The 25,492-nt window shown below is 38.7% G+C and overlaps 1 protein-coding gene across 1 annotated transcript in view; it reads left to right on the top strand.

Annotated features, from left to right (window-relative positions):
* syt7a (synaptotagmin VIIa) overlaps window positions 1-25,492 on the top strand; it is a 682,829-nt gene that overhangs the window by 308,271 nt on the left and 349,066 nt on the right. Inside the window, exon 2 of the mRNA XM_060838472.1 lies at window positions 22,409-22,512. Coding sequence (XP_060694455.1) covers window positions 22,409-22,512 — 104 coding nt within the window. The remainder of the gene's footprint in view (window positions 1-22,408; window positions 22,513-25,492) is intronic.

Genomic DNA, 25,492 nt, shown 5'->3' with positions numbered 1-25,492 from the left:
TGATGCCTTTCTAAACTAAAAACATTTTGCCTCATTTTAACCATATCCCTCTATTCCCTGCCTATTCATATATCTGTCAAGATGCCTCTTAAATGTTGCAATTGTATCCCTTTCCACCATCTCCTCTTTTAACAAATGGCAGTCACCTACCATCCTCTGTGTAAAACAAAAACTTGCTACTCATAATTCCTTTAAAAATACACCTTTTTAACTTAAACCTACATCCCCTAGTAGTTGACATTTCTGTCTTGGAAATTCTTCCATTCTATTCAGGCCTTTCATATTTTTGTAAACTTCAGTCAAGTCAGCCCCCATTCTTCAATGTTCAATTGGAAACAAATCCAGTTTGGCCAATCTCTCCTCATAGCCAATATCCTCCAAACCAGACAATATCCCAGACAGCGAAGAAGGTTGACCTCAGATAACAACGGGATCTTGAACAGATAGGCCAATGGGCTGAGAAGTGGCAGATAAATGTGAAGTGCTGCATTTTGGGAAAGCAAATCTGAGCAGGACTTACACACTTAATGGTAAGGTCCTCTTTGCTGAACAAAGAGACCTTGGAGTGCAGGTTCATAGCTCCTTGAAAGTGGAGTTGCAGGTAGATAGGAAAGTGAAGGCGGCATTTGGTATGCTTTCTTTTATTGGTCAAAGTATTGAGTATCAGGAGTCGGGAGGTCATGTTGCAGTTGTACAGGACATTGGTTAGGCTGCTGTCGGAATATTTTTTGTAATTCTGGTCTCCTTCCTATCGGAAAGATGTTATGAAACTTGAAAGGGTTCAGAAAAGATTTACAAGGATGTTGTCAGGGTTGGAGAATTTGAGCTATAGGGAGAGGTTGAATAGGCTAGGGCTGTCTTCCCTGGAGCTTTGGAGGCTGAGGGGTGCCGTTATAGAGGTTTACAAAATTATGAGGGGCGTGGATAGGATAAATAGACAAAGTCTTTTCCCTGGGGTGGGGGAGTCCAGAACTATAGGGCATAGGTTTAGGGTGAGAGGGGAAGGATATAAAAGAGACCTAAGGGACAACTTCTTCACACAAAGGATGGTATGTGTGGAATGAGCTGCCAGAAGAAGTGGTGGCGGCTAGTACAATTGCAACATTTAAAAGGATGTGTGTATGAACAGGAAGGGTTTGGATGGATATGGGCCAGGTGCTGGCAAATGGGGACTAGATTGGATTTGGATATCTGGTTGGCATGGATGATTTGGACCGAAGGGTCTGTTTCTGTGGTGTACATTTCTATGACTCTATACCCCCTCTAAAACCTCCTTATACTGTGGCAATCTCAACTGTACACAATATTCCAAATGTGACCTAACTAAAGTTCAAAACAGCTGCAACAAGACTTGTCAATTTTTATACTCTGTGCTGACCGACGAAAGCACGCTCGTTAAGTGCCTTCTTGACCACCTTATCCACTTCTACCGCCACTTTCAGAGAACTATGGGCCTATACACCCTGATCCCTCTGTATGTGGTGCTACTGAGGGTTATGCCATTTGTTGTACACTTTGATCCTGCATTAGATCTTCCAAAATGCACTTGTCCGGATTGAACTCTATCTGTCATTTCTCCGCCCACGTTTCCAGTCTATCTATATCTGGCAATCCTCCTCACTATCCACAGCTCCCCTAATCTTTGTGTCATTTGCAACCTTACAAATTAGGTCAGCTATGTTCTCCTTCAAATCATATACATAAAAACAACAGGGGTCCCAGCACTCATCCCTGCAAAACATCACTGCTCCCCGATCTCAGTCAGAAAAGCATCTTTCCACTGATACTACTCTGTCTTCTATGACTAAGCCAGTTCTTACCAGCTGTCCATGGATTCCACGTGACTTCACCTTTTATATCAACCTGCCATGAGGGACCTTGTCAAAGGCCTGGCTAAAGTCCATATAAACAATGATACTACCCTACCCTCGTCAATCAGTTTTGTCACTTTCTCAAAATACTCACGCAAGTTTGTGAGACATGGCCTTCCTCACAGAATGCCATGCTTTCTTCTGCTGGTAAGTCCAAACATGAGTAACTTCTATCCCTAAGAATCTTCTCCCTTAATTTCCTGACCACTGAGTTTGTGTTGGATTTATTGTTGTCACGTGTACTAATGATCCAGTGAAAAGTGTTGTTTTATGTACTATAACAGTCAGATCATACCATACAAAGTGCATTAGGGTAGCAGAACAGTATACAGAATACAGTATTATAGCAGCAGAGATGGTGCAGAGATCAGAATTAACATTCAAGAGGTCCATTCAAGTCTGATAACAGCTGGGAAGAAGTAATTCTTGAACCAGTTTATACATTTGTTCAACCTTTTGTGTCTTCTGCCTGATGGAAAAGGGTGGAAGAGAGTATAATGGGGGCAGGAGGGGTTTTTGATTACGTTGGTTGCTTTCCTGAGCCAGTGGGAAGTATGGATGGAGTCAATGGCTGGGAGGCTGGTTTACCTGATGGACTGGACTGTGTTCACAACTCTGTAGTTTCTTGCAATTTTGGGCAGGGCAGTTTCCATACCAAGCTGTGATGCATTGGATAGGATGCCTTCTATGGTGCATCTATAAAAAATTTGGTAAGACTCTTTGTGGACATGTCAAATTTACTTAGCAGCCTGAGGAAGTAAAGATATTGTGTTGCTTTCTTGACTATCGTGTCAACATCGGTGGACCAGGACATATTGTGATCATCATTCCCAGGATGTTGATGCTTTTGACAGTCTCCACCTCAGCACCACTGATACAGAGGCATGCCCTCCACTCCACTTCCAGAAGTCAGTGACTAGCTTCCTCGTTTTGCTGATATTGATGGAGAAATTGTTGTCTTTACATCAAGCTGTTAATCATCCAACCTCTTTCCTGTATTCTGTCTTGTCATTGTTTGAGATCCATCATACAACAGTAGTGGAGTTGGGGCTGAATTTGGCCTCACAGTCATGAGTGTATAAGAATATAGTAGGGTGTTGAGTACGCGGGGCACCCATGTTGAGGATTATGGTGGAGGAGATGTTGTTACCTATTCTTATTGATTGTGGTCTATGGGTTAGGAAGTCACGGATCCAGATACGGGTTGAGCTGAGAAGCCCCATGTGCAGAGATGAGTCTGGTTGAAACTAGGGTTGAAAGCAGAGATTTCAGGCAAGAAGTAGGAACTTGATATGGGTATCCAAGTTATCCAAATTTTGTATGGCTCATCAACCCCTAATTTTCCAGATTATTCCTGTTGCCATTCTTGAACAAAGGAACAATGTTGGCTATTCTCCAGTCCTCTAGGACCTCTAATGTGACTGAAGAAGATCTCATACAAGGCTGTGGCAATTTTTTCACCTGCCTTCCTCAGCATTTTGGGATAGATCTCACAAGGTCCTGAGGACTTGTGTACCTTAATAATTTTTAAAACACCAACATCCCTACTTTTTTTTAAATTGACATGCTTCAGAATGTCAATGTACCACTCCCAAGTCTCACCATCCACCATGTCCTTTTCCTTTGTGAATGCTGACACAATGTATTTGTTATGAACCTTACCGTCTTCCTCTGGCTCCATGCATAATTTCCCTTCTTTGTTCCTAGTAGACCCACCCTTTTCCTGGCTACCTGTTTGCCCCTTATAAAGGTATAAAATGTTTTGGAATTGTCCTGATTCTTGTTTGCCCATTTTAGCCCTCCTAATTCTTTTTTTTTGAGTTATTTCCTGTTATCCTTATTTTTTGAGGGTTCTGTCTGTCTTGAGTTTCCTATACCTTTTGTAAGCTTCATTTTTCTTTTTGACTATGCTCTCAGTTTCTCTTGTCATCCAAAGTTTCTAAATCCTGCTATACCTGTCCTTGATTTTCACAGGATTATGCTGGTTATAAACTCTAAACAACTGTCCTTTAGAAGTTTCCCACATGCCAGACGTCAAACAGCCAATCCCCAGTCTACATTTCTCAGTTCCTGTGTAATATTGTTATAGTTAGCCTTCCCCTAATTTTGCACTCTCACCTGTAGACCAATCTTATCCTTATCCATAAGTAACTTGAAACTTACAAGATTAAGTTTCTCTGTTGCTTATAAGGCTTTTTGAGTTTCTGGATATTTATTAACATGTCATCAATCTTGGATATTTGCTATAAACTCATCAATACGTAGAAGATCCTCTCATTTGGTAAAGTTTAAAAGTGGATATTTTTGAACTTTTCCATGTTGGAGGGCTTTGCGAATATTGACAGTTCTGTGAACTTCACAACATCAAAAACTTGTGAGAAGAAATATCTGTCAGAAGTTCAACACCGGCATCTCCAAATCCTGTCAGAAGTTGACATTGGTGTCACTGTTGTAACTGCCTTACCCATTCTTCCAATAGAAATATCATAGCAATTGTGGAACTGTAAATGCACTGATAGAAATACATTATTATGATAAATTGTATTTTCACATGAGTTTTCTCAGATCCTTAATTATACACTCACCTTGCTTTGCAAGCTACAATCTAAATAGTTTAAATGTTCAATAATTGCAGCATTGATGCTACAGTGAAACTTAAAAACCTGTCAACAAGCACTGGTCAATCTCATTGAGTTTGTCAGTACCTAATCTTGTAACAAGCACTTACATCCCTCATTTTCTCACATGTTTGTAAGGAGCTTCTGGTGTTTGCTTCTGTTGGCATTCCCTACATTCTTTTCCTGTGTGTGTGTGTGTGTGTGTGTGTGTGTGTGTGTGTGTGTGTGTGTGTGTGTGTGTGTGTGTGTGGTCTTTTTATATTTTTCTTAATATAATTGTCAAACATTGAATTCACAATGTTGCAAACTTGATTTTGAAGAATATTTGAGAAGTTTCATATAGTTTCTCCTCTCCTAGGGGCAGTGACTCATCCCCTTTCTGAACTCTCATTGATTTATGAAATCTTCCAAGACATGATCAGTTCGCTGTTCTGTCCACATGAAGTGGGATGGTGCACATCAGCAAAGGTTTGGAGGGAGAGAGTCTCCAAATTCCCTGACTGATAGCATCACCACTTGGTATTCACACATGTCAATACTCCTGCACCTCCCACCAAGGCTATTGGCTAACAAAATCATTGGATAACAATTATAAGTGTAAACTTTGACCTTTTTCCCCCATCTGTGAATTAAGAACACTGAAGAATTAACAGTGGTGCACAGGATATTCAATATATCGGGCTATGTACTTATAGAATGTGGGTTTGCAGTTGTAATATGTGGAACATAAGTATAAATGGAACTGTTGGAAATCATAATGGTTGCAGTATCACTTTAGTTCTCATATGATCAGAGTTCATCATTTGTCAAATAGTCAATCCTGTTTTGAATTTTACTGATATTATAAGTTCTAAATGATAACTGTGTTGCTGAGAGAGAGGGTTATTCTTTAAGAAGGGTTCAGGTTAATTAAGAATCATTCTGACTCATTTTGCATTCTTCCACTTTGGCCAAAGGATTATTTTAGCAGAAGAGGAGATCAACTTACCATACATTAAACTGTAACCTTCCTAATATTTTATTTCTCTCACTGCCCATAAATCTTTTCAATGCTTCTCTACAATCAGATTATGTAAAACTAATGTAATATATTAATGTTTCATTCTGATACTAGTAATTTGTAAAAAAAAAAGCTTCTCTAAGTTTGATCTAAAGAGATATATTCTTGATTCAATAGTTGATCTGGAAGCACATTTAGTTTAGAATTAGAAGCTTATATCTTAAATGCCTTAGTATATAAATATTGAACTGTAACTGTAAAAGAAAAGACACTTGCATTTATATCTTATCTTTCATGGCCTCAGTTGATCCAATGCAGACTAAGTACGTTTACAGTTTAGTCCCTTGTAGCAAATGAGCCAACCAATTTGCTTGCATCAAATTTCCACAAAACAGGCAGGAGATTACAGTCAGATGATTAATTCAGTGTGTTATTGGCTGAGGCATAAAAGTTGTCCAGGTCACTGGGCAACCTTGCCAACATTTTTTCAAAAGTTGCTGCAGAATCTTTTACATGCTATGGAAAGGGCAGAAAGTTTAACTTCTTATCTAAAGGGTGATATCTCCAAGCGTCCTGCACCGCTTCGCTCCTTCTTTGGAGAATTAGCCTGGATTTTGTACTCAATCTCTTGAATTGAGCTTGAACCCAATATCATTTATGATTGTTATCATTGAGTCAAGACTTACAGCTGCAGGAGGGATTATTCTTGAAGTCATCATTCTTCAGGACTTCTGCTGGATCAGCTGGAGATTAAATATTTTGTTTGAAGAATTGAGAATTTTCCTGATATTTGCGAAGATTCTTCTCTCAAAAACAAATTGTTCACTTAATTCATTTCAGTCCATATAATTTCACTGTAGCAGAATTGCATTTATAACAATGATTATTATATGTTCAGTATTGAAGACTTTCTCAAACATAAGGTGCTCGAGTAAAGTTCTCTATCTTTTTATCAATTTAGTACTAATGTAGAATCAGTCACAGAAACATGATAATTGTTTGAGTTTTGTGTTCAAATTCTAGCAAATTATTTCCACTACAATTAATATATTTAAATAGCTTAGAAGAATGAACCCTGGCCATCACACATGTTCACTATCAACTAGAAATTCCATATTTGGGCAGCACGGTGGCACAGTGGTTAGCACTGCTGCCTCACAGCGCCAGAGACTCAGGTTCAATTCCTGCCTCAGGCGACTGACTGTGTGAAGTTTGCACATTCGCTCCGAGTCTGCGTGGGTTTCCTCCGGGTGCTCCGGTTTCCTCCCACAGTCCAAAAATGTGCAGGTTAGGTGAATTGGCCATGCTAAATTGCCCGTAGTGTTAGGGGCAGGGGTAAATGTGGGGGAATGTGCCTGGGTGGGTTGCGCTTCGGCGGGTTGGTGTGGACTTGTTGCGCCGAAGGGTCTGTTTCCACATTGTAAGTAATCTAATCTAATATTTGTGGAGATAACGGGTGATGGGACTGTGTTCGGCTATGTGATCTCTATGATGAAACAGGATTCTGATACTTGATGTCCAGACTTGCACTAATGGGTCAATCGCTTAGAAATATTACCTGTAAAATTGGACCCAAATCAAAATCATAAAGGTAGAAAAAATGAACTAGAGAGAATTAATATCTAGCCAAATTGATGTTTAGTCTTTGACAAAGTATCTCTAACAATGTTATTAAATTGGTAAGTAACACAAGTAAAGTTTAGAAAGAATTTCCAGGTCACATACTTCTGAAAGAAATTATTCAAGAAGCCAGATCAAAACTCTATACTGATGTTTCCCAGTTGATAAGGCTCACACAATGTCCAAAACCAAAGGTGATCATATTATCATGCAACACACCTGTATATAAATTTTGAATGGAAATTAAAGTTTTATAAGCAGTGAATTAATCCCAAATATGACCAAGTTCAAAGATTTCACAACCAATTGTTCCAACTGTGCAACCTCAAGTGCTTCCTTTGCTAACTACTTTCTCCCCTGGAACAGTTCAACACTGGAACAACCTAAACTGTTGTTAAGATACTGAGTCTTTAACAGTCACTTAGGAAAATCTGTTTTTTAAAAAATTAATCTAGTCATCAGCTGCACTCATTATATTCCTCCTGCAAAAATTCTCCAGGGGAATACTGTAGAGAGAATCCGTACACAGTATCAATATTAAAGTGTGATATAACGTGCATGCGCTTCTCATGCATTCAGATGTTTATTGTTCCAATGGCATTTGCTTGGTATTACAGAGCCCAGCCATATACTTTTTGGTCAACAGTTTTATTCCAATTCTCACTAATTTCTTTTCCATATGCATACACTCCATTCTTGCCCAAAAATGCCTTAATAGATATAACTGTCATCAGTTCCCTGGTTCCATTTGATCTTTGGAAGTTCTGCCAGACCTGACTTGATAAATAGGTTTCTTTTCTCTTTTAAAAATAAATTACTATGTGCAATAACAGAAAAACAAGCAAAACGAAAAATATAAAACAACACCTTATAGTGCAAATGCCAGCATACGTCCTCCCACTTTATAAGTATACATTAGAGTGCCAAGCAGCCTTTTTGTCAGTATTTTTACAAGTTTCTTATAACTCCTTCCTTTCATCATAACGCAATCTCATAACTGATTGTTGTTATTCCACCCCACCACCCCTCTCATGTCAACTTGGAGATTTGTTTCTAGCATTTGTTTTAAAACTGCAATTTCATTCCTCAATCTTTTCTCATTCTCAATATTTTTGGATGGCTAAATCTCATTGCCAAATCAACAAAATGGAAAATGTAATGATTTTGTTCATCCACAAATTGAAATCTACATCCATCATCTTATAGTGCAAGCTTACTATCGGCCCTGCCAGTGTCATTTGGTAGTTTGTTACAATTTTTTACCTTGTCACTATCCTACTCTAAAAACTTCTTGTATTCCTCATCACTTACTCCTGGACCCTTTACTGAGACTTCTATCCTTTTAGAAAGTAAAAAATGAGGTCTGCAGATGCTGGAGATCACAGCTGAAAATGTGTTGCTGGTCAAAGCACAGCAGGCCAGGCAACATCTCAGGAATAGGGAATTCGACGTTTCGAGCATAAGCCCTTCATCAGGAATCTTTTAACAGCAGGGGTCCTTTGCAGGTCTGTGAGAGTGTTGTCCTGAGCTGGGGTAGGGCTGATTGCAGGGAGTGTAAGTGGCGACGCATGGCTGCAAGGGTGAAGCGGAGGATCCGGAGGGAGGTCTGTTGCTGGAGGCTTCGGATTTGTTGTAGGTACAGGTTGTCCTGGTTGGGTCCAAATTTTGTTGGTTGGAATGTAGTTCGGAGTCCGTGTGGGATCAGTCGGTTCCGTAGGCAGGTGCTGAGGAAGGAGATGTGGCTGTGGTAGCAAGTCTGTTTGAGGACGTGGCTGAAGAGCTTCTGTGCAGAGGAGATGACCTGGGGGGTGCAGTGAGAGAGGGACTCACTGAAATCCTTGTAGAGGGATTGTAGAAAACAAATATTCAAATTGCCGATGCAGTTTTTAAAACAATTAAACTAAATTTAGTACTGTGACAACAATCTAATAACTTAAATGCCAGCACAAAAGATTTCTGCGTAAATTTGTCCAAACCTCCTCCAATGCTGAAATCATTAGTTTCAAAGTCTCAAATTTTTAAAGTGAAATCTTTGTTTCTCATCCTGATTTTCTATGATCATGAAAAAGCCAAGGTCACACCTTGATTCATCATCAGTAAAGAATGATCACAGATCTACACAAATGTTTCTTTCTTTGGCTGGTCATACGATTTGCATTCAGAAAATAGGTGCAGATAATCATGCCACCATCTTAGGATTTTGGTTCAGCCATCTCTCTAAAGTTTCCTCCAAATTACTCTTTGGTTAGAGTAATAATTAGTTTTCAATATTGATTCACAAACACGTAATTATCCTCTGCTGATAGACACTGATAAGCAGCAGAGGTTACAGGTTAGTTCAACAGAATCCAGGCATGTACTTTCCTAGTCTCAGTGTTATTTCAAATCTTTGCATAACAGAACTCCAACTCACTTGTATGATTGCAATATTATTCAATAATTAATAATTTTGACTTGATCAACCAAGTGAGAATTGAATTATATTTTGTTTAACTGTGGTTGGTTTTAAACAGTTTATTTAGTTAAGTCCTATAGCTACATTAAAATGGTTTTAAAATGGTTCAGTTTTGCACTTAAATATGTAATTGGCCCACGTGTATTCGTTTGGATAGTTACTTTGAGCTTCAATTTATTTGAGGTATCAACAATTCTTATGGAGTCACACATGACCTTTAAAGTTAAAGGATATTAATACATTTTAGAAAACATTCAAATGTATCAATTGAGACATTTGGGATGATAGTTTATCACTAAAAGATGAAACTATAGGCTCTAGGCTGATGCATTAGTTGACTTACTGGTGCCAACTATGCAATTGGTAAGTTAGGAGAGCTTAGATGTAACTAAAGAGGCAACCTTATAAAATGATTGGTACATTAAAGAATGCATGAGGTTACTGTAGGAAGTGATGTCACCATGATTGTAGAAAGTGATGTCAACTAATTCAGGCTCCCTAGCCAATCCAAAATTGACTGTGAAGTGTTCATGCACTAATAAGCTGATTGAAGTTCACAATGTACTTGGTTATATGTAGGATGTAATGGCTAGCAGGGCTCAATAAGACCAGGATTTTAGTGGTTCAGTGACAAGGAGGAAGATTAAAGATTGAAGAAGTTGTTCAGTTAACAGATCACAATAAAAGACCTGCGCCCACCCAGACAAATATCATGAACTGGTGTCCTAATGTGAATCAATATTTTTACTCTGTCTCTATGCTTCATTTTGATACTTCATGTTAACAACTTAGATGAACATAAATTCAAAATTGATGAACAAGAAAAATAACTTCTAGTCCATAAACCTGACCGATGCAATGGTGAGCACTTTGATTCTAGTCATTCAAATCACCATCCTGGAATGAATTTTGTACTGTGGGGTCAAGGACAAGTCATTTGCAGAATATCATGATGTGTAAAATTGTTTGCCCTTCTTATTGGTAGCTACAGTTTGCCTTGTAGTTGGAAACAATGTGTATTCAACACGTGTTAATTCATTGTGCAAGTTCATATAGGAAAGAGGCCAGTTGGGTGAAATAGAAAAAGATTGTTGCAGTCATTCATTAACATGACTCGCACTCTCAGGAAAACAATGAAGCAAATCGAAGAAATACAATCATAGACTAAAAGGCTCAGTATTACCTTCAACAAAGCATCCTAATAGTAATTTGTCTTTTTAAAAAAATAAAACTTGTGGGCGGCACGGTGGCACAGTGGTTAGCACTGCTGCCTCACAGCGCCTGAGACCCGGGTTCAATTCCCGATTCAGGCGACAGACTGTGTGGAGTTTGCACGTTCTCCCCGTGTCTGCGTGGGTTTCCTCCGGGTGCTCCGGTTTCCTCCCACAGTCCAAAGATGTGCGGGTCAGGTGAATTGGCCATGCTAAATTACCCGTAGTGTTAGGTAAGGGATAAATGTAGGGGTATGGGTGGGTTGCACTTCGGCGGGTCGGTGTGGACTTGTTGGGCCGAAGGGCCTGTTTCCACACTGTAAGTCTAATCTAATCTAATCTAATCTAAACATACAGGATTCAGCGGGATGTTAAAGCAAGTTGTAGCTCATGGCAGTTTTAAAATTGCTAATTGAAAAGTTATGGATGTGCTCTTGGAACACTGTCCTTGAAAGTTCTTTGTTGAATGTGAGACAGACATATCACTAATTAATCCTTGTTGCTCACAATACTTTCATCACCCAAAAGAAAGAAATGCCTTTCAGTATGATGAAGATTGAATGAAACCAGCATGACTTAGCTCGAATTCACAGCTGTTCTGACATTATAATTATTACTTCCTGTAGTTACACGAATTAATCCAGTACTGTGTGTATAATTGTTTCTCAATTCCCTCATCATTTCCACTACAGCATTGTTAGTCATGGGGATTGGGTGGGAAAGGGTAGAAGAGGATGGCAAGTCCATTAGGATTTTGATATACATTGCTGCTATTCCAATTACATAAGTTACTATTGGCCATCTCTCAATTCAAGGGTGATGCCTACTCAGGGTTATATTTCTGCTATAAGTCTTGAAATGATTGAACAGACTCAGTCTCAACCTACAGATACATTGGGCAGGGGCAGGATGTCCCACTTCATAATTCCGGTCAGTGTAGCATTGGCTTCTTTTACGTTCTTTCACTGATACTATTCATTAAGACTTTGTGACTCAAAGTGTGATGTAGCTTAATGAATAAGTTGTTGCCATTTTGAAAATTTGGTAGCAAATGCATCCTAGTCATCACTGTCATTGTAACAACACCTAGATGAAATCTTCATTGTCTTCAATGTGTTTCCTTCATATTTCCTCTGGCATGTTGGCTATTTAAGAGTTGCAGTTGGACAGACAGATGCCTCCTGGTGATCTGGACACTGTGTCCAGTCCATCAAAACTCATTTTGGAGAGGTTTATAAATTATGCCTTCAAGGAGGACACTTTTATTACTTTGTGGGTCCGTCCATTGAATCTAGAGAATACAGCAGAGTTGTTGCTGACAGAATGTTTCAAGCACTCTTGAGGTATCTCTCACATGCAATCGGTTACACTGGTGGAGCTAATCTGGGTTGAATGTCATTAATAATGGTCTTTCAAGAGTGGTATGGGAAGTGCTCAACATAATACAGGTTCTTTTAACATATGTGAGGTGGAATATTTGGCTGACCAGATATCGGTTGATATAAATGTTGTTTGAGTAACCTTCAAGAACAGGTCAAGTTTCTTATATTCAGAGTTGAAGAGATCAGGGTTCCTTAGAAATCTGATGCATAATGGACATCAGCAGTACAGCCATCTGTAAACTGTGGATCACAAATATCTATGATGGTCAGTTTAGTTTTGGCACAGAGGCAGCAAAGATGAATGAATTTAAATCCTGGTTGTATTTAATTCTGACACCCGAAAGGCAGTTTAGAACAGATGTTGTCAACGGCTACTGTCAGGTAGATTGTAAATAATATGGGAGTACAACACAGCTTTCTTGACTTTGGCCTGGATTTTGTTTCTGAATTTGCATGGGTATGTATATTATCTCAAAGCAGTTGCAGGGTTGCGACGTTTCTTGGGCATCTGAATCTTTGAAGCACAATCCATCAGATCTACAATTTACTGATTCAAGTAAAAAAAAGGAAAAATATAATAGAACTTTGCATGCTGAAATCAAAATCAAGAACAGAAAAATGCATCAGGTCTGCCAGCATCTATGTTCATGTTTCTGGTCCAGTGACCCTTCTTCAGATCTGTTTCAAGTATTTTGGTCAGGTCAAGGAATGCATTTAAGAGTTTGCCCTACTGCTCTTGGCATTTTTTTTTGCACTTGTCTGGCAGAAATATTGTTAACCATGCTTATAGAATGTCTAGAACCACACTTTGTTGCTGGGAGGACTTCCTCAGCCACAGGATGTAGGTGGTTTGGGAGAATGTTTCCTGATTATGGGCTTCAAGGAAGCATCATAATATTTTCAAAAATTCTTTTTCTTCCTAAATCTATAGGATAAGTGCATGGAGACTTGTGCAAATTGACCCAAACTTTGAAAACCCAAATTGGAATACCATCAGTGCTACAGGTTTTGTTGCTTTTCAGCCACTTGATTGCATGTTGCAGCTCTCCAACTGATAGTAACTCACACGTTGAATCTTTTAGTGGGCATTAGGGATCTCATGGAGAGTATCAACAGCCAGTATAGACCCACAGTATTAGTGTTGTTGAAAATGCCATTTCCATTACTGATGGTTGGCATTGTCATCCTGAAGAAGCAAAATACCATCCATTGAGTGAAGGAGGATTTTGCCAATTTAGACCTGTGTCCATAGATGCCCCCCATGGTTTCAAAGAAGCTATGCATGCCATGATGGTCAGTGTTTTGTTTACCTTCCACATTTGTCTTTTTAGGCATCACCCCAGCGCTATTGGAATGCTGCATTCTTGGTTTGCAACCTTGTATTTTTCACTAGTTTTTGTTCTTGGAGGTCACACATTTCAGTATTATTTTTTATGAACTAGTCCCGATGAAGACACTGCCTAATTCCACTGTTTTGGGCACTGGCGTTTAGTACAGCTGACTTTATTGATTCCACTGATTAAACGTTAAGTTAGATGTGTGAAGATATTCCAGATTTAACATGGAGTGCACTTCAATTTCCCTCCTTCAATTAGGCCGCTCTAAGGCTCAGATATTGGAGTTGCTGTTCTTGCACTTTTGGATTTGTGATGTCTTAATGCTGGTTGGATGTTCTTCATCAATGAAACTGATACATTCAGCAACTTATGTAAGCATTTCTTGATTCTCACGGCTTGCACAATAAACCACGATAGCATTTTCAGTCATAATGTGAGATGGAAGGTCCTGTAAGACTTTGACAGACACTGCTACCGCTATTGTGAGAAGAAAGATGAGTAGATTGAAAATGAGTAAAATGAAGTTATATGATGTCAGATATTATCAATATAAGTGCAAAAAGTTAATGTTGTGCTTTCAGATGCTGTCATTAAATGACAGCCTGGAAGTATGTGAGAACAGAGGCCAAGGATACACGTTTAAGGATACTAGAGCAAAGATATGAAGAAACTGGCAAGAATTGACTCAATTGAATGGCATGCTTCTGGACTGTACACTTTGTATGCTTATTGAAACAATCTTTTAGCAAGCCATTGTTGCAAGACAGTCCAGCATAGGAGAACCTAACCAATCTCAAAATACTGATGTGTCTGAATTTAGTGTATTGATGCTCCAGCATCCATTGTCACAATGTGTGTGATGATACTGTCACTTGAACAAGGTTTTGTTTTAAGAGAGGTTGGAAAGGCAGAGATGCTGAATGGTCGAGGAAGGGGCTTGTTTAACAAAGGCATGGGAGTGGCCAGTTATCCCAATTCAGGTTTTTTTTTCTAGTTTGGTTTAGTGTGACAATCACAAGATGCTGGAGTCCAGGAAGGTTGCAAGCTTCAGCAAATGAATTTTGACTGACTTTTCTTTCTGAAATCATTTTGGATGTTGTTCCCTCCTACCTGTAAGAATCTGTGTTTCAATTTAACTTTTGCCAAGGGGTTTGTTTCTAGGAAGTTACTGTTGGAATAATTCCTTAGTTAAGTTGCTTTATCAGGTCAGTTAAGTTTTCCAATAGATACGTTATTTTAAAATTCTTTCTCTTTTCTTTCATGTTTCAGCTGTAGTGTTTAAATAAATTCAGTTTTTCTTAAGGCTGAGTGTTTTGACCAGCTGCATCACTCCTGATCTATCCATTTCACATCTGCCTTTAAAATAAGAAAAAGTAAATATTTTGAGGGGGTCTGGCATGGTCCATGACAAGTGACAACTTATGTTTATGAGCGTAGTTCGATTTATTTGGCAAGTCCTGTATCTAATTAATTCTTTGAGGGATAGTGTTATGCAATGACAACCAAAGGCTGGTGTACAATGGTGATTTTCATGGTCAGCTAAGAACCAGGTGAGTACCAGTATTAGCAGCAATTTGGTAGCTACTTGTTGAGCTCTAGCCTTTGCCCAGAAAGAAGTAAAGAGAGAGAGAAAGAAATGCCAATTGCATCTGTTCAAGTTGCAACATGTCAATAAGAAAACATTCAAATTTAATTAACCAACTCTGCTATTACTTCATTAATGGTATCGCACTCTATTTTTTAAAACAAAACTTTGAAAATCATAATGGCTCCATCGAGTCCTTGTACTTCCAAAGGACTACAAAACCTTGATTCTTCATGACTACAATTTCGCGCTAAATAATTTTGCTCAAATATTAATTACAGAAAGTATTTTGTGTTGCATCTTGTTGCATTACTTCTGTCCAGTTTGCCTGACACTAAGTAATTAAATTGTATAGCATAGAATTATGTTATTATTTGGTAATCTTCTAGTTCTCTGTTACAACTGCCACATTCAAATAAATTTGAATTAATCTAGTTAGTATTTCAGTTTTCTCCTCCAACTCTCAGAGATATATACCTTCAGAAAAAAAAGTGCAGTTTTATCTGCAAGTTCCATCAACTTTTTCTGTCCTACTTTCTCCTCTCTGGGAGCTATATTTTATTTTTGCAGTTTCTCCACAAACCTCAAGTCTCCAAACTGAGATTAAACTCCTACATACAGTATTCATGGTGAGCAAACAAATTAGTGTTTTCTCCTCCTAATCTGCAGTCCTACCAAACAATCATTTTTTTTCTCCCCTACTGAGACAATGAGAGACTTTTCTTTGATATCTTTAATATGGAATTTGGTGGGCAATACTTACTTAGACTCATAGAGATGTACAGCATAGAAACAGACCCTTTGGTCCAACTTGTCCATGCCGACCAGATATCCTAACCTAATCTCGTTCCATTTGCCAGCACTTGGCCTCATGTCCTTCCAAACCCTTCCTCGTCATATACCCATCTAAATGCATTTTAAATGTTGTCATTGTACCTGGCCTCCACCACTTCCTCTAGCAGCTCATTCCAAACATGTACCACCCTCTGCTTTATATCTTGCCCTTCTCGCCCTAAACCTATGCACTTGAATCCTGGACTCCCCCAGCCCAGGGAAAATACATTGTCTATTTATCCTATCCCTGCCCCTAATGATTTTATAAATCTCTATAAGGTCACCCCTCAGTCTCCGACGTTCCAGGGAAAATGGGGAATTAGCCCCAGCCTATTCAGCCTCTCCCTGTAGCTCAAATCCTCCAACCCTGGCAATATCCTTTGCCCATCGCTGTGGAGCAATAGCATAGGGCATAAGAGGCTGATGGGGTGGCACGGTGGCTCAGTGATTAGCACTGTTGCCTCAGCACCAGGGACCCAGGCTGGATTCCAGCTTCGGATGACTGTCTGTGTGGAGTTTGTACATCCTCCCCATGTCTACGTGGGTTTCCTCAAGGTGCTCCTGTTTCCTCCCACCATCCAAAGATGTGCAGGTCAGGTGAATTGGCCACGCTAAATTGCCCATCATGATAGGTGCATTAGTCAGAGGGAAATGAGTCTTGGTGGGTTATTCTTCGGAGGGTCGGTGTGGACTTGTTGGGCCAAATTGCCTATTTTCACACTTTATGGAATCTAATCAAAACCTTTTCTGAACCCTTTCAAGTTTCACAACATCCTTCTGATAGAAGGATACCAGAATTGCACGCAATGTTCCAAAATGGCCTAGCCAATATCCTATACAGCCGCAACATGACCTCCCAACTCCTCTACTCAGTGCTCTGACCAATAAAGGAAAGCATATCAAATGCCACCTTCACTATTCTATCTATGTATGACTCCATTTTCAAGGAACTATTAACCTGCACTCCAAAGTCTCTTTGTTCAGCAACATTGCCCAGGACCTTACCATTAAGTGTATAAGTCCTGCTAAGATTTGTTTTTCCAAAATGCAGCACCTCGGATTTATCTAGATTAAACTCAATCTGCCACTCCTCAGCCCATTGGCCCATCTGTTGTACTCTCGGGTAACCTTCTTCACTGTCCACTACACCTCTAATTTTGGTGTCATCTGTAAACTCAGTAAGTATACCTACTATGTTCACATTTAAATCATTTATATAAATGATGAAAAGCAGTGGACCCAGCACTGATCCTTATGGCACACCACTGGTTACAGGCCTCCTGTCTGAAAAGCAACCCTCCACCACCTACCTTCTTTTACCCTCGAGCCAGTTCTGTATCCAAATGGCTAGTTCTCCTTGTATTTCAATAAATTAGTCCTGCAGTTCCGAGCTGAATGACATTAAACATTAGAAATTCTGGGAACAAATTGTGAAACTCCATCACAGATATAAATTAGTGCATGAATCACTGAACCAAATAGTTATGTTTCAGGTAAAAAAATAATTAGTTTACATAGTCATATTTCTTAAAAGTGGAATTTCAGGCAGATAGGATGGTGAAGAAGACATTTAGTATGCTTTCCTTTATTTGTCAGAGCATTGCGTATAGGAGTTGGGAGGTCATGTTGCACTGTGCAGGACATTGGTTAGGCCACATTTGAAATATTGTGTGCAATTCCGGTCTCCCTTCTATAGGAAGGATGTTGTGAAATTTGAAAGGTTCAGAAAAGATTTACAAGAATGTTTCCAGGGTTGGAAGGTGTGAGCTAGAGAGAGAGACTGAATGGGCTTGGGACTGTTTTCCCTGGACCATCAGAGGCTGAGGGGTGACCTTATAAAGGTTTATGAAATCATGAGTGGCATGGATAGAGTAAATGGACAAGGTTTTTTTCCCTGGGTTGGGGGAGTCCAGAACTGGATTGCATAAGTTTAGGATGAGAGCGGAAAGATTTAAAAGGGACCCAAAGGGCAGTTTTTTCACACAAAAGGTATTGCATGTATGGAATGAGCTGCCAGAGGAAATGGTGTAGGTTGGTACAATTACAGCATTTAAAAGGGATCTGGATGGATATATGAATAGGAAGAGTTTCGAGGGATATGGGCCAAGTGCTGGCAAATGGGATTAGATTAATTTAGGATATCTGGGTAGCATGGATGAGTTGGATGGAAGGGTCTGTTTCCATGCTGTACATCTCTTTGACTCTATGACTGTTCTCGGAGCTGTAGTCATGATTTGGAGATGCCGGTGTTGGACTGGGGTGTACAAAGTTAAAAATCACACAACACCAGGTTATAGTCCAACAGGTTTAATTGGAAGCACACTAGCTTTCGGAGCGACGCTCCTTCATCAGGTGATTGTGGAGGGCTCGATCATAACAGAATTTATAGCAAAAATTTGCAGTGTAATGTAACTGAAATTATCCATTGAAAAATTGATTGTCTGTTAAGCCTTTCATCTGTTAGAATACAGTGATAGTTTCTCTTCTTTCATGTGTAATCACAAAACCCTTTTTTATATTTTAAAGTTGCATTCTCGGGTTAGCTGTTAACATAAATTCATGCAGTTTTTGAGCTCAGAGTTCTACATGAATGTATGCAGTTTTTGAGCAAAGTGCAATGTAACTCTGCAAGTACAAATTCACAACACAAAATACATGTGTGCATGTGGGTCTTTGTGTGTGTGTGTGTGTGTGTGTGTGTGTAGTGAGTTAAGTCTGTGAGGGGGTGCATGTGGGAGTGTGTGTGTCTATAAGGGTGTGTGTGGGTGTCTGTGTGCGCGTCTGTGTGTACCTGTGTCCGTGTGTATATGACACACTCACAACCCCCACCCCAGACAGACAGACACACACAGACAGACAAAGACTCACATGCACACATATACTTTGTGGGGTGAATTTGTACTTGAAGAACTACATTGCACTTTGCTCAAAAACTGCATACATTCATGTCGAACTCTGAGCTCAAAAACTGCATGAATTTATGTAAAGCTCCGTTATCTCACTTTTTAGATTAGAATCAATCTAAACATCAGGTCATAGACAGAGAACACAGGGGGCCAACACCTTCAACATATTGTCTAGCTACCACCATTGTTAACAGCTAACCCGAGAATGCAACTTTTAAAAAAATGGTTTTGTGATTTACACATGAAAGAAGTGAAACTATCACTGTATTCTAACAGATGAAAGGCTTAACAGACAATCAATGTATAATTTCAGTTACATCATACTGTAAACTTTTGCTATAAATTCTGTGTTACGATCGAGCCCTCCACAATCACCTGATGAAGGAGCGTTGCTCCGAAAGCTAGTGTGCTTCCAATTAAATCCGTTGGACTATAAGCTGGTGTTGTTTGATTTTTAACTCGGAGCTGTAGGCTGCAACTGCCTTGTTTTAGATTGGATTAGATTACTTACAGTGTGGAAACAGGCCCTTCAGCCCAACAAGTCCACACCGACCCGCCAAAGCGCAACCCATCCAGACCCATTCCCCTACATTTACCCCTTCACCTAACACTACGGGCAATTTAGCATGGCCAACTCACCTAACTGCATGTTTTTGGACTGTGGGAGGAAACCGGAGCACCCGGAGGAAACCCACACAGACACGGGGCGAATGTGCAAACTTCACACAGTCGCCTGAGGCGGGAATTGAACCCGGGTCTCTGGCGCTGTGAGGCAGCCACCGTGCCACCCAGGGTTGGAAAATCTCCCAGATAATTTAAACAGAGGATTGTTATTAACCCTGCTGTTAATCTCCATTGCAATATAACATACTTGGTATGTTCCAGACAGAGCAGTAAACTAATTACCTTTTTACTTTAAACACAATTATTTGGTTCTCTGATTCATGCAATAATTTATATCTGTAATGGAGTTTCACAAGTTGTTCCTGGAATTTCTAATGTTTAATGTCATTTACCTGCGAACTGCATAAATAATTTATTGAATTAAGTATAGCCCACCAAGTTCCATATTAAAAATCTCAAAGAAAGGTCACTCATTTTCTAAGTTTTACACTTTTTTTTCTCTGACGTTGAGATAAATATACATTATCTTGTAACTATAATTAACCTGCTTTTTTGATTTGCATTTACTTCAGGGAGCATGTGCCAGTTTCTCAGTCAGATGTTTACATTTATGCGAACTTTGGGTTTTAGGAATTCAAGTATTATTTTCTAAAATATAAGAAATAAGAACTAGATATTCACAACAAACTATATGACCATAAGAAATAGGAATAGTAATCAGCTATTTGACCCCCGAAACTGTTCTGCCACCTTACACATGGACTTCTCCACCACCTGGTACTACCTGGCTTGCTGTGTTCTTCCAGCTCCCTGCTTATCTAGATTCAATAGGATCATAGCTGATCCAACATTCCTCATGTCCCCTTTCCTGCTAACTCCACGTAATCCTTGTGCCCCCTTCTGATCAAAAATCTATCTGTCTCAGCCTTAAATATATGCAATGACTCTGCCCCTATAGATCTCTGTGGTAAGATACTCCAAAGATAATTGTCTGAGAGAAGAAATTTCTCCTCACGTCAGTCTTAAATTGACACCCGTTTGTTCTGAGACCGTAAGTTTCAAGCAGATTACCTCTGATTTTTCTCAATTCCATTGAGTAGAATCCTAAATTGTTTAGCTTTTTCTCAAAAGACCATTCCTCCATACCAGGTTCACCCTAATGAGCTTTTTCTGAACCATCTTCAATAAAACAAAATATCTTTCCTTAAATAAGAGTACCAAAAGAGCTGACAGTACTTCAAATGCAGGCTTATTAATACCTTGTAGAGTTGCCGTAATGCTTCTCTACCCTTATACTCGATCCCCCTTGAAATAAGGGCTAATAATCCATTGTTTTTTGGTGAAATTATGTATATCTCAAACTCCTAATACTAACAGATGTTAGCATTCTGATTTTGGGTTTATTTTTAATGAGAAATTTTGCTAGGAATTTCCCTGTCAAACATCCAGTCCTCAATAACCCAAACAGCAAAAAACACCAGTTGACAAACCTAAATACAAATTAGGTGAAGTTGACTTGGCTTTGAGGGCTGATCCTATGGTTCAGGATTGACAGGTTGTATACCATCCTGCCTGAAATTCTTTCAGGAATTCTCCACAGTGAGTGGACATGTGTTTGAATTCATTCTAAGATGTGAACAAAATCATGGACAAGGTCAATGATTTACTGATTGTCTCTTTTGAACAGCTGCAATCCTTGCCATGTTGCACTCTCTCGATCACGTTAATTGGGAAATTAACGAAATTGGCCAGTGATAATTAGGAGCATGCAATATATATGTCCAAATCAGAGATCTAGAAAGACAATTGATGGTGTGAGGCAAAAGGAAGTCACATGGTTATGATAATGCAGGACATCAAAGAAATTTTGATGCCAAAATGAGGGATTTGAATTTAAGCACAGGATGGTTAAAAGCCAGTTCTGGGCTATGAGAACAGGAATAAATTAGTGAGCTGGTCTTATCATTGGCTGCAATACTGCTAACGTCATTTTTAATCAATTAAAATTGACAAAGCTTAGGGAATGTAAAGGTGGTCAAATAAATATTGGAAGTGTTGAGTCTGAAGTTGACAAAGGCATATAAAGAATTTCAACATTACACGAGCTGAAGGATGAGTGAAAATGTTGTGATTGAAGTAAGCCAAAACAGACAGAGAATGCTGAAGAGAGACAAGCAAAGTTAATGTTTTGAATCCAATATGACACTTCTTCAGAAAAGTTATGAAGAAGTGTCATACTGGGCTTAAAATGTTTAATCTCTTTCTGTCTCCATAGATGCTGCCAGACCTTCTGAGTTTCTCTGGCAATCTGAGTTTGTTTCAAAGTTCTAGAATCTGTGGCATTTTTCTTTTACTGAAGTAAGTTGCGTTGGTTTTGTGTTTGGAAGCTCGGCTTGACATCAAATAGGATACAGATGCATCTTAATCTGCACTTCTAATGTTAATTTCTGATTCCCAACAAGCTTTCTGAGTTTTGTTTATAACCTGAAAATAAGTCTCAATCCAACTGATGATATTCTGAGTATGTACTTGACAAGTTACAGCTTTGCCCTATAATGATTCAATATGAAAGATCAAGTGCAAATGTCCTTATCATTGTTAATACTATGTATGTTTAGAAATATTCTCAAAACTCGCTAAATATTGTCAGATGTGATTGTAAATTTAGATGACAGCAAATGATAATTTAAGTTTTAATCTAAAAATTAAATTTTTAGATTAGTAATAAACTAGTAATAAACTAGTTTATTAGTAATAAACCTAAGCACAAAATGTGCAGAACATGACGATGTGTGATATATTGTTTAATTGATTGTGTCCTCCAGCCAAGAGGTTAACTTAAAGGAAATCTTGCATTAACTTAACGATGATGTATTATGTATTGATTCCTTGTGCTTAATTGTTTTGTTGTTGTTAGTTTCTCGACTTTTGTACTAATGTGTTCATCTTCCTTGTTTTCTGACAGATTCGTTCACCCTGGATGTGGCCCTAGTGTCGGCAGCTGTGGTAATTTGTCTTGCTGCAATGGTTGCCATGTGTGGGATCTGCAAATGGTGTCAGCGCAAATTGGTGAGTTTAACTTGTTGTGTTGTAACAACAGCTTATTTGACTGCAAAAGCATGTCATGCACTGACAAATATCTCCTCTGTCACCTTGCAATGTACAGCTGGAGAGAGACACCTATTTCTTTTCTCCATACTTTCAGATTTCAAACAAAGAATAAACCAAGTATGGATCATGAAAATTACTTTCCTCATTTTCTGGTTGCTACTAACATTTATGTCTCCCTAATTCATCCATGATTATCATTTGAAACTTCAGTGGATTCAATGACTAAAGCTGTGTACAAATGGTTTAAAATTCTGATCATAGGATTCATTAAGTTATGCATGATGTGGATAGGATGCAAGTGGGCCAACTTAATCAATAAGTCCAAATGAGGATAACTTCAATCAAAGTAATTATGTTTGTATAATCCGCCTTGCCTTCATTAATGTAGATATTCCTTTGCAACAGAACACTACTCCATTTACTTCGCAAACTCAGGATATTTGGAAGGCTGCTTTGGACTGAGATGAGGAGAAATCTTTTCCCTCAAAGCATGGTGAACCTGTGGAACACTACCACAGAAGGTTGTGGAGGCCAAGTCACTGAATATATTTAAGAAACAAATCAATAAATATCTCATGACTACAGTTGTCAAGTGGAATAGGAAGGCAGTGGAGTTTGCAGTTGAGATACAGGATCAATATAATCACATTGAATGGCAGATCAGGCTTTGTGGGCCAGATGGCCACAACATACTTTCTATCAATGCGCATTGTCAGTGTCATTCAGTTCATAGCACTTTTTTGCTACCCTACAGTGTTAACAAATTAGCAATGCTGATATTGTAATACTGAAGGACATCTGCATTGTTAAAGACAGTGTTCATTAAATGAGACACCATTGCGATCCAAAAATTATATTAATTCTTTTCCTGACTTGTCCCGATGAGTCAGAAGCAGGATAACCAGAATTCTCTGTTGTAGGCCTGACATTAGGCTCCCCATTTACAAGGTTTAATGCCAGTGAATAAGGGGCAGAGAAACAGACTTGGTTTATCATGAGCAAGGCTTGGGTGTTAATTCAAGTCTGAAGCTCAGTCAGAAAGGAAGGGGATGATCCTGCGTGAAATGCGAAGTGTCAATGTAAATTAGGCAGTCTATATTAAGGGAAGAGATGTAAGAGTTTGACTATTATTTAACAGTGTAATTATTGAATAATATTATTTATGCATTTGCTTCAGACTATAACAGTCTACAATACTTCAGTTTCTTCCTGGGCAATTAACATTATAGACTACATTCTAGCCTGCTTCTGTAGCAATATCTTCTGCAAACTTCAGAGAGACAATCAATTAACCCTACAGTTTCAGGAATCTAGTCTTTTGGGAAACTGCACCCAAAGCAATGGCTAATGTTTGGTATGATTACTATCATTTGTTTGGTAACTGTAAATCTAATCCATAGTAACAGCATTATTGTTAATGGCAGATCCTCTTAGGATAATTGGTGGACATTTACCAGTTGTTGGTTTGTTGTGCATTAATTAGCTAATGATATTAATGTGAAAGGTTAGAAAGAAAGTGCATATAAATCTTCATAATCAGGTTGGTGTGACACCATAAATGTTACTACACTTATTGTATAACTGTAGTTAAGTGTATCAGACCAATAAAAAGTGAAAGATTGGATGTTTGTTAGTTGGTGTATTTGAATTATTTTGTAACACGTCAGGCAGAAATAATATTTTAATAAATTATTTGGTTCTTCTGTCTGCAGTTTAGTTTTTGTCTCCCCCTCTCCTAATGTCCCTCCTTTCATTCCCTAAATATCGTACTGGAACGTTGAGTGCTAAAATAGTTCAAGTCATTGTCATCTTAAATATTGTCATCAAAAGATAGCAACTTTTTATTTGTCATGCTCTTGTATGTATTAATTTGCTCTTATCATCGAGGATATTTGATCTTTTTTTAAACCAGAGTATCTTCTGTAGATTGCATTTTATATTGATGAGTACTGAAAAATCCTCCTGTTTGAGTAGTCATTTTTTTGGTTTAAATGTAATGCTCCCACTGCGTGCATTGGATGTGCTAAGAAATGCAGCATTTAAATTGTTTGAAACACTGAACATTGTGCGTTTATAGCAGCTCAAGACAGAAGTGAGGAGAGGAGGAAGAGCAGATGGATGAAAATGATGAACGAGGAAAGCAGAATGATGGGAAAGCAGAACAAGGAACATGTTGAGAATACTAAAGACAGATTTGCTAGACATGGGAAAAATAGAATGAAGCTCAATTATATTTGATAGATGTATCATTTGTGAAGACAGGATTTTTTTTTACATTTTGTAAAGTATTTTTGTCCTTGCGCCCCCACCCCCAACAATCGATCAGCATCATAAATTGTTTAACAGACAGAAAATAAATGGTGCTTGAACTTAGCACTGATTTTTCCACAAGAACGTTAACTAACATTGCAGTTAAATTATGTGCTCTCTAGTGCTTGATATAAAATAAATTATTGTATCATCAGCACTATAAGTCATATAATTTTTACATCTGAATCAATACAGACATGTTTATCTATGTTTAGGAACAGAAGGAGCACAATGAACGATTGCCTCTTTGAGGAGAAAGGGGAGTGCCAATACTGGAGATCAGAGTTGAGAAGTGTGGTGCTGGAAAAGCACAGCCAGTCAGGCAGCATCCGAGAAGCAGGGCAGTCGATGTTTCGAGCATAAGCTCTTCATCAGGAATGCGAGTTTATGCTCAGAACCTTGAATTTCCTCCTCCTAAGATACTGCCTGACCAGTTGTGCTTTTCCAGTACCACATTTTTTGACATTGCCTCTTTGAAGCTAGCATAACTAGTCAATATGATGCTAAGCCAACACTTTGCAGCAAGTTTTTGGGTAGGCTTCCTGACCTGTACTGAGTTATCCATAGCAGTAATGCAGATGTTGCATTCCTTTACTGATGAGATAAATAACCCAAAGTTTCTTCAGGT

This window comes from Hemiscyllium ocellatum, chromosome 18 (assembly GCF_020745735.1).
Source record: "Hemiscyllium ocellatum isolate sHemOce1 chromosome 18, sHemOce1.pat.X.cur, whole genome shotgun sequence".
Taxonomy (NCBI): Eukaryota; Metazoa; Chordata; class Chondrichthyes; order Orectolobiformes; family Hemiscylliidae; genus Hemiscyllium; species Hemiscyllium ocellatum.
This window is presented reverse-complemented; position numbering and strand designations above follow the sequence as displayed.